This window comes from Octopus sinensis, linkage group LG10 (genome assembly GCF_006345805.1).
Source record: "Octopus sinensis linkage group LG10, ASM634580v1, whole genome shotgun sequence".
In the NCBI taxonomy this organism is placed as follows: domain Eukaryota; kingdom Metazoa; phylum Mollusca; class Cephalopoda; order Octopoda; family Octopodidae; genus Octopus; species Octopus sinensis.
Genome location: NC_043006.1, coordinates 24,314,762 through 24,328,130, shown reverse-complemented (window position 1 = coordinate 24,328,130; position 13,369 = coordinate 24,314,762). Strand labels below are relative to the sequence as shown.

General features: G+C 36.5%; 1 protein-coding gene across 12 annotated transcripts in view; it reads left to right on the top strand.

Annotated features, from left to right (window-relative positions):
* Positions 1 to 13,369, top strand: part of LOC115216500 (phosphatase and actin regulator 1) — a 343,004-nt gene that overhangs the window by 321,998 nt on the left and 7,637 nt on the right. For all 12 annotated transcript variants that reach the window (XM_036506369.1, XM_036506363.1, XM_036506364.1 and 9 more), the window contains 4 exons: positions 7,517 to 7,572; positions 9,619 to 9,680; positions 10,662 to 10,799; positions 12,537 to 12,613. In XM_036506369.1, coding sequence (XP_036362262.1) covers positions 7,517 to 7,572; positions 9,619 to 9,680; positions 10,662 to 10,799; positions 12,537 to 12,613 — 333 coding nt within the window. The remainder of the gene's footprint in view (positions 1 to 7,516; positions 7,573 to 9,618; positions 9,681 to 10,661; positions 10,800 to 12,536; positions 12,614 to 13,369) is intronic.

The following is a 13,369-nucleotide window of genomic DNA, read 5'->3' as shown; positions in this document are numbered from 1 at the left end:
ATCCACCAAAGTATCAAGGTAACTATAGATTACCCTACTAGACACCCCAACAACAGACTCCCTGTCCTTGATACTGATCTTTGGTTAGAGACTGTGAACAACAGAGTGCAGCTCATCCACTCCTGTTGCATGAAAGCCATAGCTTCGAAATATGTTGTTCACAAGAACTCAGCTTTGTCACACAACATGAAAATTAACATACTGATAGCAGACTTAGGATAATAAATGTGTCCCCACTATGCAAACCCTATGAAACGAAGAAACATGTACAGAACTTCATGCACTGCATGCAGTTCTCTGGATATGATCAGAAAGATAGTGTTCGAGTATACAGGGGGGCTAGAAAGAAATTAGACAACATTATACGTAATGATATCAGTGGTACCTGCCCTACATATAGAAACAAAGAATGGAATAGGATACAAAGAGCAAAAAATAAGCAAAAAGGGCAAACACATGGTATCAAACCGACAAATATCAAGGAGTGATGTTTGTAGTGGTCACAGCCCATGGAGAACTAGTCTGTAGATTTAGGAAAGCTCTGAAGGAGACCAAACTTAACATTAAGATTGTTGAAAAGCCAGGGAACTCCATCAGATCACAACTATGTAGGACATACCCTTTTGAGAATACCATATGCACCAATGATAAATGCATGGCATGTAGGATTAGCCCTGGCATTAGCTGTAGAACTCGAAATGTAGTTTATAGCATAAGATGCATAGAAGGTGCTTGTAAAGACATGAACATGATGTACATAGGGGAGACATCTAGGAGCATTGTAGAAAGACCAAATGAACATTTGAGACAATATCCCAACAAAAAACAGTCCTCCATACTCTACCAATATGCCAAGCATCAACATGGAGGCAACCTGGGTCAACTTGACATTTGTATTTTATCCAAGCACTCAAAGGACCCAACACTCAGACAAATACAAGAGTACATCCTCATAAATGAAATGTCTCCGGTAGTAAATAGGAAATATATGTAGTAGATAATCACACCCCCATATCCAAAGTTTATGTTTATGTACAGGCAGAATAGTTAGTGGGCTGTTATGTAGATAGATGAATTTATGTGTGGGTGTGTATATTTATATGCACATATATGTAGGCATATGGATATGAAAGTAAACAGATAGACATACAGACGGATAGGTACGCAGGTTATATGAACAGACAAACACACATACACAAATGGAGACTGAAACACATGACCATATACACACACACACTTCACTTCTCACAAGGACACATATGGAGATATGCAAAGACACACTCAGACATGTACACACACACATGAATATGCAGAATACATACATACATATATACATATGCAAACACACACACATACATACATACATACATAGAATTTTTCCTTACTTCTCATTATTATTTAGGTATTTGTATATTTATACTTCCACTCACAATTATTTGAATTGAGACTCAATTCAAAAAATTGTGTGTGGAAGTATGGTTATACAAATAATTGTGATGAATATAGAAATAAGTGTACAGATAACTACGAATATACAAATAATTGTGAGTGGAAGTATGAAGATTCAAATGCCTAAATAATAATGAGAAGTAAGAAAAATTTCTGTATATTTTAAACATCTTTTTGTTTCATTTTATTTTCCTTTAAATCTCACCTACAAAATTGACCTTTATGATTTTCTCTTTATGGAAATCGTGGTCCTTTTCTCTTCATTTGGTCCTGTCTACTTCATTTCATTTATTTGATGAACTTTATTGCACTCTCTTTCATAAATTAAGTCTGATATTGATTATTTCTTTACATACTTTCATACCTATACGATTTAAAGATTCATAAATAACATTTAAATAAAAGACAGAAATGTATGGAGCAAATTCCTATTAAAGGATGATAAATATGTAATATACGTATGTGTCTATGTGTGTGTGTGTGTGTAGGTGTATATGTTTATATATGTATTTATATACGTATATATATTTGTGTTTATATATATGCATGTGTATGTATATATAGGCGCAGGAGTGGCCGTGTGGTAAAAAGCTTGCTTCCCAACTATGTGGTTCCAAGTTCAGTCTCACTGCATGACACTTTGGGCAAGTGTCTTCTACTATAGCCTTTGGTTGCACAAAGCTTTGTGAGTGGATTTTGTAGACAGAAACTGAAATATATCTTCTCCACTATTTCAGTATTACGTGTTAAAAGTGAAACAAAAACATCTCTCTAGTGTAATGTCAGATGCTTTCACTTTAATACTGAAACTATTAAAGTGAAACTATTATATAAGAGGGATGAACCATTAACAGTGGACATCCATTTTCCTAGAAGAAGATCCGCTATGGTCTTATATGCTACACCATTGGTTTTCAGTGTAAGAGATAAGAGATTGCTCTGATTTTGCATTTTTGGGCCCATGACACTGCATGGACCCTAAGTAAGGTATGTGTAATATTTTAATGAAATCGGTTGGGTAGTTCTCGAGTTTTAGTGATGCATACATACATACAGACAGGCACATTCTCAGTTTTATATATATATATATATATATATATATATATAGATAATTGATAAATAACCAACATGAGATGTGTTTATAAATTAAATTGTGTTAAAATTCAAAGCACTATTTTCTACCATTTTTTCTGCTCACTCTTCTAAATCTATATTGTTCTATTAAGTTTTTTCTTCTTTTTTTTTTAACAACTTGCTAAAATATCAAAACGATGTTAGGTTTATACCATATGTGCCAGGTGCATTTAAATGCACCTGATACATATGTAGGTATGTGGAAAGTGCTAGAAAGACAATGTCTCCTAGAAAGTGTTTCTTTGATTCAAATACAAAATTCAGCCCCTCTCTCTCACTCTCTCTCTCTCCCCCTCTCTCTCCCCCACACTCTCTCATGTGGATAAAGAAAAAGATTTAAATTACTCAACACAGTAGAGTAGTGATGTTTCATTCTGCTGTTCTCCACATGCTTGCTGCGTGCAACAAAAGGATTACAGGACAAGAAACTTTCAGCAATATTTCAGTGAATCATTGACTTCAAGTAGACAAGTATATATACATATATATTATCCTACTGTAATTAAAATTTATATATTTCTCTGTGGAAACTGTCATTTTTCTTTCAATGCTTGAACACAAGCATAGTGATGTCATTTCAAGTGTGTGTGTGTGTGTGTGTCACTTTTGGATACGTACATACACATAGCATATATATAAACACACAAACACATATAATGAGACATAAGTACATATGTAAACACTAAATACAGACAGTACATACACACCAATGTACTTAACCCTTTCATACCAACCTGCTTTAAACCATTTTGTTCCTGTTTTAAAGTGAGCTAAATTAAAACTTCCCATTAAAATTTCGTGTTAATTTATATTCCAAACATCAGCTTATTAATAACAAAGTTATTTCACTGAATTATTCATTATTTTATAAATTTATAGAAAAAAGCAGTGTATTTCAACAGAAATATGGTAACAAAAGGATAAATGTATCAACCTCTTTGGAGTCTTATTTGCTGATACAATACAGTTAAATACATACAGAGAGTAAATAAAATTATCAGATATAGGTAGTCACAGTTCTAGGACAGCATTCTACACCATATGAGATGTCATCGGGTGTACCACAGGGATCTGTCCTTGGTCCCCTCTTGTTTGTGGCATACATTAATGACATAAATGCCAATTTAAAGAATGCCACAGTATTGAAATATGCAGACGACATGAAGCTGTACTTTGAAATCAAGAGGAGAGATCCTGTTGTCTACAGCTCTTTCCTGCAATCAGACCTGGACACAATGCAGCAATGGATCACAAACTGGCAACTGAAACTGGCTGTGGACAAGTGTACCACCATGCATTTTGGGAGAAAAAACCCTGCGTACACATGCTCCCTCCACAACACTGATATCAAGAAATCCTCTTGCGAGCGTGACCTAGGCATCACTGTCAGCAGTGTTTTGCGTTGGACAAAGCATATCTCTAAAATTGTCAAGAAGGCCGAGGGTGTCTTGGCATCACTCAGCAAGACTTTTGTTAGCCGCTCTCCAGCCATCTATTTAAAACTGTATACAGCTATGGTACGACCACACTTGGAATTCGCATCATCAGTTTGGAACCCCTATCTTGCTCAGAACATTGACCTCCTGGAATCTGTTCAGAGACGTGCAACCAAACGCATACTCTCTATCAGACACCTACCATACTCTGAGCGCCTTGTTTCCCTGGGCATGGATTCACTAAAGCTCCGGCATCTGGCGATGGACTTGGTAAACACCCACAAAGTTATCAACCACCTCACCAACAACAACACTGAACACCTTTTTGATCTTCATGTGTCTAACACACGTGGACATGCCTACAAAGTCAGAAAACAACACAGCTCCCATGACTTTCGGAAACATTTCTTCACGCTCAGAGTTGCTGTAGCATGGAATAAACTGCATGCGTCAGTTGTTGACTGCCATGACACTGCATCCTTTAAGGCCCTCATGCTTTCCGAAATCCGCCGAAACTACACCTGATTATACATACACTTTAGATGAGTTGTAGTGCACCTGAGCACTGTACACAATGTTTTTTTATTATTATTATTATATAGAGGAAGGGCAAATGTCAGAGTGTAGAGACAGGTCACTCAGCCCACTAGTAGTGGGTTAAAAGTTCAGCATATATGTATGTATGTGTTCACGTGTTAATGGCTATCTGTTTATATCTGCATCTTTTATGAAAATATGTATGTATGAGGCTTGCTTCCCAGATACGTAGTTCTAGGTTCAGTCTCACAGCATGGCACCTTGGGCAAGTGTCTTCTATTATAGCTTCAGGTCAGCCAAAGCCTTGTGAGTGGAATTGGTTGATGGAAATTGAAAGAAGCCTATCATAAATAAATATATATATACATATATATATATATATATATATATATATATATATATAATATATATATATATATATATATATATATATAAAAGCAAAAATGCCAACTCCATAATCTCTCCAGATCAATGCAGTAGCTGCACTGACAAGCAACACTCACAGCCACCCCAACATAGCTGTCCATTCGAGTGGACCCCACTGGGGTGGCTGCAAGTGTTGCTTATACATATACTAGCAGGCATACCCGGCATTGCCTGGGGCTGTTTGTTAAGTATGCCTGTTTGGTTATTAGACCATTCACGGATGCACCTCTAAACTGAATGAAAGAAATCATAATGGCAGATGTTCCCTGCGTTGTTTGACTTATTTAGCGCAATAGTGAACATGCAGAGTCATATGCCCACACCATTGTCATTGTTTTCCATTGGGGCAGTAGGTTAATCTGTAAAAAACTGGCAGTAATTGAGTTTATTTTCCTTACCACATAACTGCTGACACGTGCTGTTTAGCAGATGGAAAGGTTGAGCCTAAAGATATGATATAAAGAGAAATAGTATGTTTACCTGTTGTTTCGCTGGGTTGCACATACAACATTATCGGAACAAAAAAATTTGATGTGTGGCCTGTGCAAAAAAGATGAAAACTGTAGTATCTGTTGCCTACCTCCCAATTGGGGTCACTTAACGGAGAGCGTACTGTGAAGATTACGCTACTGAAATAAATAAGGTGACACAGGTATGGTTACCTGATGTTTTCCTGCTTGCCACATAGAGCAACACCCATTGTTGTCTTTCACCTGTAGTCTCCATAGCACGTGCAGAAACAGTTGCATCTCTTGTAAGTCGATCTGTGCATTGCACTGCAGTCTCTGCAGCTCATGCAACAGCAGTTAAGGAAGCATCTCTTGTAAGTCAAACTGCACCTTGTGCTGCAGTCTCTGAAGCTCATGCAGCAGCAGTAGAGGAAGCATTTCTTGTTCGGTGTGCTGAATGTTGCTCGTTGCACACCAAAATGTGCTAACCAATCACAACACTGCTCTTCACTTTCTCTTCTTCACACTGAAGCCTTCCTAAGTGCATTGAGAGAGTTCCTCCTGGCAGCATCCTCAGCAGATGCATTTGCACGCATACATTTACTTTTCTTTGCAGCATTTATTTGCTAACCTGTACTGGAGATTTTGCGTCGAGGCATGGTGGAAAATTATCAGTTTACGCAATAGAAAAAGTCCTAAGGAACAAGCGGTGAATGTGTAGCACCCAAAAAATAATAAAATGTATTTGGCAAAAATGTTAAACAGACCGAATCAAGGATTTTTAATTTTGGGTAAAAGTTATGAAGTGGCTAGTTTTAAGTTGGAATAATTATATGAAAAAGAGCGCTCATGAGAAAACAGAGGCAAATTGTAACTCGCAAATGATTACTGCTGGCAGTACTGTGCAAGCAGTCGATAAGTGCTTGCCACAGCTAACAAAGTGAAGTATTGATTATTTCCAGCTGGGTGTGTGTCACATTGTTTCACTGGCTCAAGCTAAATCCTAGGTAAATTGAAAGTAGTCTATTTATTTTGGGGGTTGCGGAATTTCAAGGAAAAAATTATAAGAAAAAGCGTCCTAAGTCAAAGAGAGCACACATGTCAAATTTGGTGAAATTCAGTTGAAAATTGTAGGAGTAGAAGTGGTTCACACAACACACAGTGAGACAGACAACTTGCCTTTTAATATATGATATGTTAAAATGAGGATTTTGTGAAGCATTGTCAGGTATAACTTTAAAGAATGTGTAAAGTCAAAACAATCTGTGAAGGTGCAAAATACACTACAAAATGAAAAGAAAACACAACAAAGTTACAGTTTTACCTTATATTTCTATATTTTGAGGTAAAGCCCCCATCTTCAAGGCATTCAGAAAAGTGGTGGTTGGAAACAGTCTGTTGCAAACTTCTTCCAACCATTGCTCTTCTGAATGTCTTGAAGAATGAGTCTTCACTCTGAAATATAGAAATACAAGGTAAAACTGCAACTTTGTTCTGTTTGAAAAAATGAATAGAAATGGTTTTTTTGAAAAAATGAACAGAAATAGCTTTTCTTATAATTTATCCACTTTAATAATTAGATTTTTATATATTTCAACCTGCACCAAACTTCATCCTTTTGTCAGTTTCTCTTCATACTCTATTTGTTGCAAGTAGCTTCTTCTGCAGTTAATAATACTCCTGGTCTCGATATTTCAAAATATTTCAGCTCTAGGCTCTTGTGAGTTACAGTTGATTGAGATGTGTATTTTGAAGAAGTAGTTGTGTAGTGTTTCCTAAACATGCTCTTCCTGGTCCAAGAGATTACAATCACACACAGCTGACAGGCTTCCATACAGATTGGTGAACATTTAGAATTTAAGACAGGAGCTGACAAGCTGGGTGTTAGTGATTACATCAAATCTGTTCAGTGATGCCTTACTGTTGTCATTTTTTAATCTTTAATCCTTCCAGTCAGGAAAGTACAAGTAACATTAAACCATAGCTTGTTTGAAAAAATAAAAATGATATTGTTGTACTTCAGAAAAATTGGATTATTTTTATGTTTCTCTTTAAAAAAATACTCTTTATTGTTTGTTTTGATAGACGTTTAAGTTTGAGGCCAACACCTGAAGAACTTGAGCAAAGAAATATTTTACACAGTAAGTACTTGGTTTTACAATTCATTATACCCTTTGCTCATTTTTAAAAGTTCTATATCATCTTTTGTTTTGTGTGATTTGGTTGGACTGTTTCACCATTAACATTACCTTTATCTTCATATTTTATATGCAGTCTTCCCATGGTGACCATCCTTTCTGATTAGAAGTTGATTGTGATTGTATTTCTTGTTAGCATATCTGAAAGTTGTAAAAAGTCCTGTCTATTTAGTCAGTGATATCGATGTCTGGCATGAGATTGGATTGATTCCTGTACAGTCTGATTAATTAAACAGTGCTATCATACTTTGGTCATGTTATCACATTATTTGTTTTTACCTCAACAGATAGGGTCTCCTCCAGATTTTTAAGGTGTTTAGGCTGGAGTACAAGAATCCACTCCCACGACCCCAAATGAGATGCCAGTCTGTTGCAAGGTTGAAACCCTGCTACCCCAAGTGCCACTGGTACTTGTTTTCAGCTGAATGTGCTGGAACAATGTGAGATAAAGTACCTTATTGAGAAAACGATACTTTTTTCACTATAATCATGTGCCAAAAACAAACTTATAGTGTTTCCAGACTTCTTAAGATGTAGCTCCATTAACTGTTGTTGTTTCTCTTGTTGTTGAAGTAGTTGTTTCTACAACTCCTGTTGCTGATTTTGCAAATGTATTATGGAAGCTAATAAGTCTTCCATCATTAACAACTTTGTATCACAAATATTTGTTAACTGACCTGCGTGAGCTTCGAATCCTTATCGCCAATTGTTATAATGATACTTGTTTACATTATAACCATGTAGTAACAATAAACATAATGAAGCAGGCTAACAACAACATAACAATCCAATAAACTCTCCACAAACTACTAAAACAACACCTTACAACTTCTGTGATTAATACCTACTTAATAGTCAAACTGTGTGCCACCCCTTCCACAGAGTTCTCCAAGAATATTATTAAATTTATTGTAAAGCTCTAAATTTAGAGAAGATTCAGTTTTATACCCTACACCAATGTATCAAAACTAAGCCCCTTACAGATAATGGATCACAATACAACCATGTCTGAAATGCTTGCAATAGCTGTAATTTCATTTGTAGGGCTGGGTTTTGTATCAGGACACCAGATATGTTGGATTTTCTCCATTTTGATGGAGATTTTTCCCTTTTTTTTTCCCCAGAGCCTTGCAAATAGTTTTTTTACCCACCTTCTCTGCCCCAAACTGATTTAGGCCAATTTTGGGGGCACTAGGCACTTAAAAACCAATGGGAGATGCCTTTATGGTAGGAAAAAACAAATATGAATTGAAATGAAAGTATGTGATTTAAGGGAGATTTAGCTACTGTTACTAGCACATCCTTTGATGACCTGGTAATGAACAAGAAATAGCAGCTAAATCTCCCCTAAATTACATACCTTTTCACCTCAAAATATTTTCATAATTTTTTTTCCTACTCTAACGGCTTCACCCAGTGATTTTGAAGTACCTAGTGCCAAAAAATAGGCCTAAATCAGTCTGGAGGATGAGAGGGTGAAATAAAATCACAAATCTTCCCAAATTTTTCCTCGTAAGACTTACCTCCCATCGTTTCCAATGCCATAATGAGAAAAAAAATTCAACTTATGTTGTCTAACTACTTAAACTGCATGCTCTCTACTACAATCAGGTTTTACTCACTGACTCACTTCTTCATATCAACATTTGACTTTTGTTCTTTGTGTGTCTTTATATTTGAAACTGTACTTGACCTAGTGGTTAGAGATTTAGACTCTTCTTCATAACATTGTGGTTTTGATTCCTAGTTTGGGAGGTACAGTGTGTCATTAGGTAACACTTTATTTCATGTTGCTCCAGTTTACTCGGCTGGCAAAATGAATTTAAGGCTAACAGAGCATCGTGGCTAGTGCAGCAGTGGCACATTCAAGAATGAAGAGAGTTGTTGTGTCCAGTTGTGGGCATTCAGTGGTAAACTACTATGGCCTACACTTAGTTGTGGAGTTCTCTATCCTATCTTTATCCTCTTTTTTTTTTCTATCTCTTAAAGATAAATCAGCAGAAGAAGCTAAACAAGAAAAGGAAGAAAAGAAACGATACCTCATTCGGAAGGTAAGTTCTCTCACCATACTCTCTCTTCTCTCTCTCTCTTTCTCTCTCATTTTGTATGCTCTTCAGTCTTTGATTGCATGTGTGTGTCATGTCCCTTCTTATTTCCATTTAAGCATCAAAAAAATTTCCATTTCATTCACATGAATGAAATATTTTTGAACAATCCTCAGAAAGATTCTTTCTCCACCACCACTCACAACATTTGTCCAAAATTATGTTTTATATTGGTTCACTACATGCATAGTGTTTTGTCTATACTGTGATTCCAAGCAGTCAGTCTCACAGAACCATGTCCACCTTGTTCTCTGCATTTGTCTAAAACTTTGTCGTTTCTTACCCCTTCATCCTACAACACATTTATTTAGTCTTTTCAACACTTTACAACAAGACAGTTCTTCATCAACACGGACAGCTATGGCCTCAATTCACCAGTATTTCTAAAGAGCGTCCTTGTTGCCATGGTGATGCTGTGGTTGAAAGAACAAGGGGAAAGAAGTGACAAAGTTTTAGACAAATGCAGAGATCAAGGTGAACATGGTTCTGTGTGACTGGCTTCTTAGAATCATAATATAAAGACACAGCACTACATATATAGTGAGCCAATATAAAACATAATTTTGGATAAATGGGGATTGTTCAAAAATATTTCATTCATGTAAATGAAATAGAAATTTTCTTGATGTTTAAATGAAAAGGAATATGATGGGTAGTCTGGAATTAACAAGATACAATTTAATTAATCCACTTTACTCTTTATACATGTTAATATAGATACGCACATTCTTCAATGAAATTGTTGTAAATCTGTTAAACAAATTTCTGTTGGGAAATTAAATCACTGCAATTTGACTTGAGAATATGAGTTTCTTACATTACGACTGACATGTTAAAGGGTGGGTGTGTAATGGTACGCAACATATCAGGCTCATTATAAATGAGCTGTCTGTAGATATTTCACATATTGCACATTCTTTATTCCAGCTAAGTTTCCGACCTAGCATAGATGAATTAAAGGAGAGAAAAATTATAAAATTTAATGACTATGTGGAGGTGACTGAAGCTCAAGATTATGACCGGCGGGCTGACAAACCTTGGACCCGGTTGACCCCGAAGGATAAGGTAAAGTAATGCTAGTTTTTCAACTAAATATCACCAGCCTTTTGTGCTGATTGTACCAATATACTAACATGATGCCCAACCTTGTAAAATCATTATATTTACATTCATTTCTGTAGTGGCTACATTTTATTGAGAAATTTCTTTTTAAATATATATATATATATATATATATATATATATATACACACAGAGGTTGTTAGTTCAAATCCCAGACCGGGCTGCATGTTGTGTTCTTGATTGAGCAAGACACTTTATTTCACGTTGCTCCAGTTCACTCAGCTGTAGAAATGAGTTGTGACATCACTGGTGCCAAGCTGTATCGGCCTTTTCATTTTCCTTGGATAACATCAGAGGTGTGGAGAGGGGAGACTGCTGGCCTTCCACAAACAACCTTGCCCAGACTTGTGCCCCGGAAGGTAACTTTCTAGGTGCAATCCCATGGTCATTCATGACCAAAGGGGGTCTCTGATATACACACACATCATCACCGTCATCATTGTCTTAATGTCTCCATTTCCATGATCACATAGGTCAGACAGACTTTGTTGAAGCATATTTTTCTACAGGCAAAAGCCCTTCCTCTTACCAACTCTCACTTGTTTTCATGGAAGATCAGAACTGAATGACAGTGACACTTGTTTACAATTATCGAGACAAGGAAACAATAACAAACACATGTACACATTCGTGTGTGTGTGTGTGTGTGTGTGAGACAAACTTCTGAATTTTCCATGAAGCAAATCTATTGACAAAGCATTGGTCAGTCCAGAGCTATAGTAAAAAAACACTTACTCAAGGTGCCATGTAGCAGAAGTGAACATGAAGCCATGAGGTTGGGAAGCAAACTTCTTACCACGCAGCCATGCCAATGCCCAATATATGTATGTATGCATGACTTCAAACTGAATCTGGTAGTTGGGCCCTATTTTAGTATCTTCAGGGTTTTGAGGAGTGTGAGACCACTTCTTAACCACTATTGTTTCCAGTTCTCTCTGAGGGTCCCAACTATAGGTTAATTAACATGTCATGGAATTGCCTTCTAAAGGTCACTCACCAGACCTTGGGCAGATGATGCTCTCTAGCACTTTTTGTTGCTTATCTAAGTCAAGATAACTCTATACAAATCCTGCATTCTGGTAACTACTGGCCACATAACACTGTTAAACCTGACCTGTACAAGTTTGAAGGACAAGAGAATGGGATTGGCCTTGTACAAACCTTACCCACTTGTACAAATTTTTCTGTTAATGGCAATAGGGAAAGAGGTGATAGAGACAGGTAGAGGATGCTACTGGAAGTCTTCAGCTCTGACCCTGCAGCCAGGTAGCCAAAGGGTGATGATTGTTTTCTACTGACCTGTAGCCAATGTAGATTTTGTATCTCAGTTATGTCTTTCTGAACTTTCATTCATCAAAGTAACAAGAGAAACCACTATTTCATTGTGTAAAAAGAGACTGATACGTCGCTGTTAGACTGTTCTTAAATAGTTTGCCTTGATTATTGGGTAACTAATGAATTATAAAAAATTAAACTTAATTTGACAGAGAGCAAGAAGACAGTTGTCTTTGAAAACAATAGATATATGAGTTTTGTCTCTTTTGAGAACCAATTGCTCTCTTTCTGTCACAAATTAGTGTTTATATCATTTGTATGAATTCTTGTATGAAATCCGTAAAACACTTATATGCACAAGATCCTTCTTTTTTAGTGACAGTATTTGGTTTTGTTTGTTTTCAGGCTGCCATCCGAAAGGAATTAAATGAATACAAAAGTAAAGAAATGGAAGTCCACGAAGATAGTCGACATTTAACAAGGTAATTAGTTAGATCAGCTAATTTCAGAATATTTCTTCTTGACTTCTGTATAGTCTACCTTTTTCTAAGCCCTGTCCCCTATCCAGTAACATCCCATTATTCTATGAGTTAAATATCTACAAAACTTTGTTATATGCTTCATGATTTCTCCTTTGTCATTGTGAAGTTGTGAACCAGTGAAGTACCAAACAAGTTGAATCAGTCAAATTGTAAATTCATGTTCCTAATCATAAAGTATATAACAGTATTCCATCTGTAAATATCAAAATTATCTTGGGTAACAGACTTAATTAAGAGAGCTACAATGAACATTTTGATCTCTTTAGTAGAAATTCACATCACTGGAGAGAAAGGAACCACAATGTTGCAATGTGCTGCAGCAGGATACAGCACATCATGTTACCAAGGGAGCCCTTGGTGCAAATATTAGCAGTAGAGTGAATACTAAGAACACCCATAGACCAATAGTAATGACGTCAACCCATCAAAATGCACTCATCTCATCTGCTTTATATTTTTAAGTTTTGTTAAGTTTTTCTTAATTCAGGGACATTTAAAAGCTTTCTTCAACAAAGATGGTTGCCAGTCAGGTTGTACTAGCAGTAGCCACACTCAAATGGTGCTTTTTGCGTGCCACCTGCATGGATGCCAGTCAGGCGGTAGTAGCATCAGCCATGTTTGAATGGTGTTTTTTTTCTGCACCACCGGCATAGGTGCCAGTCAGGCAGCATTGACATCTGCCATGACTACGATTTT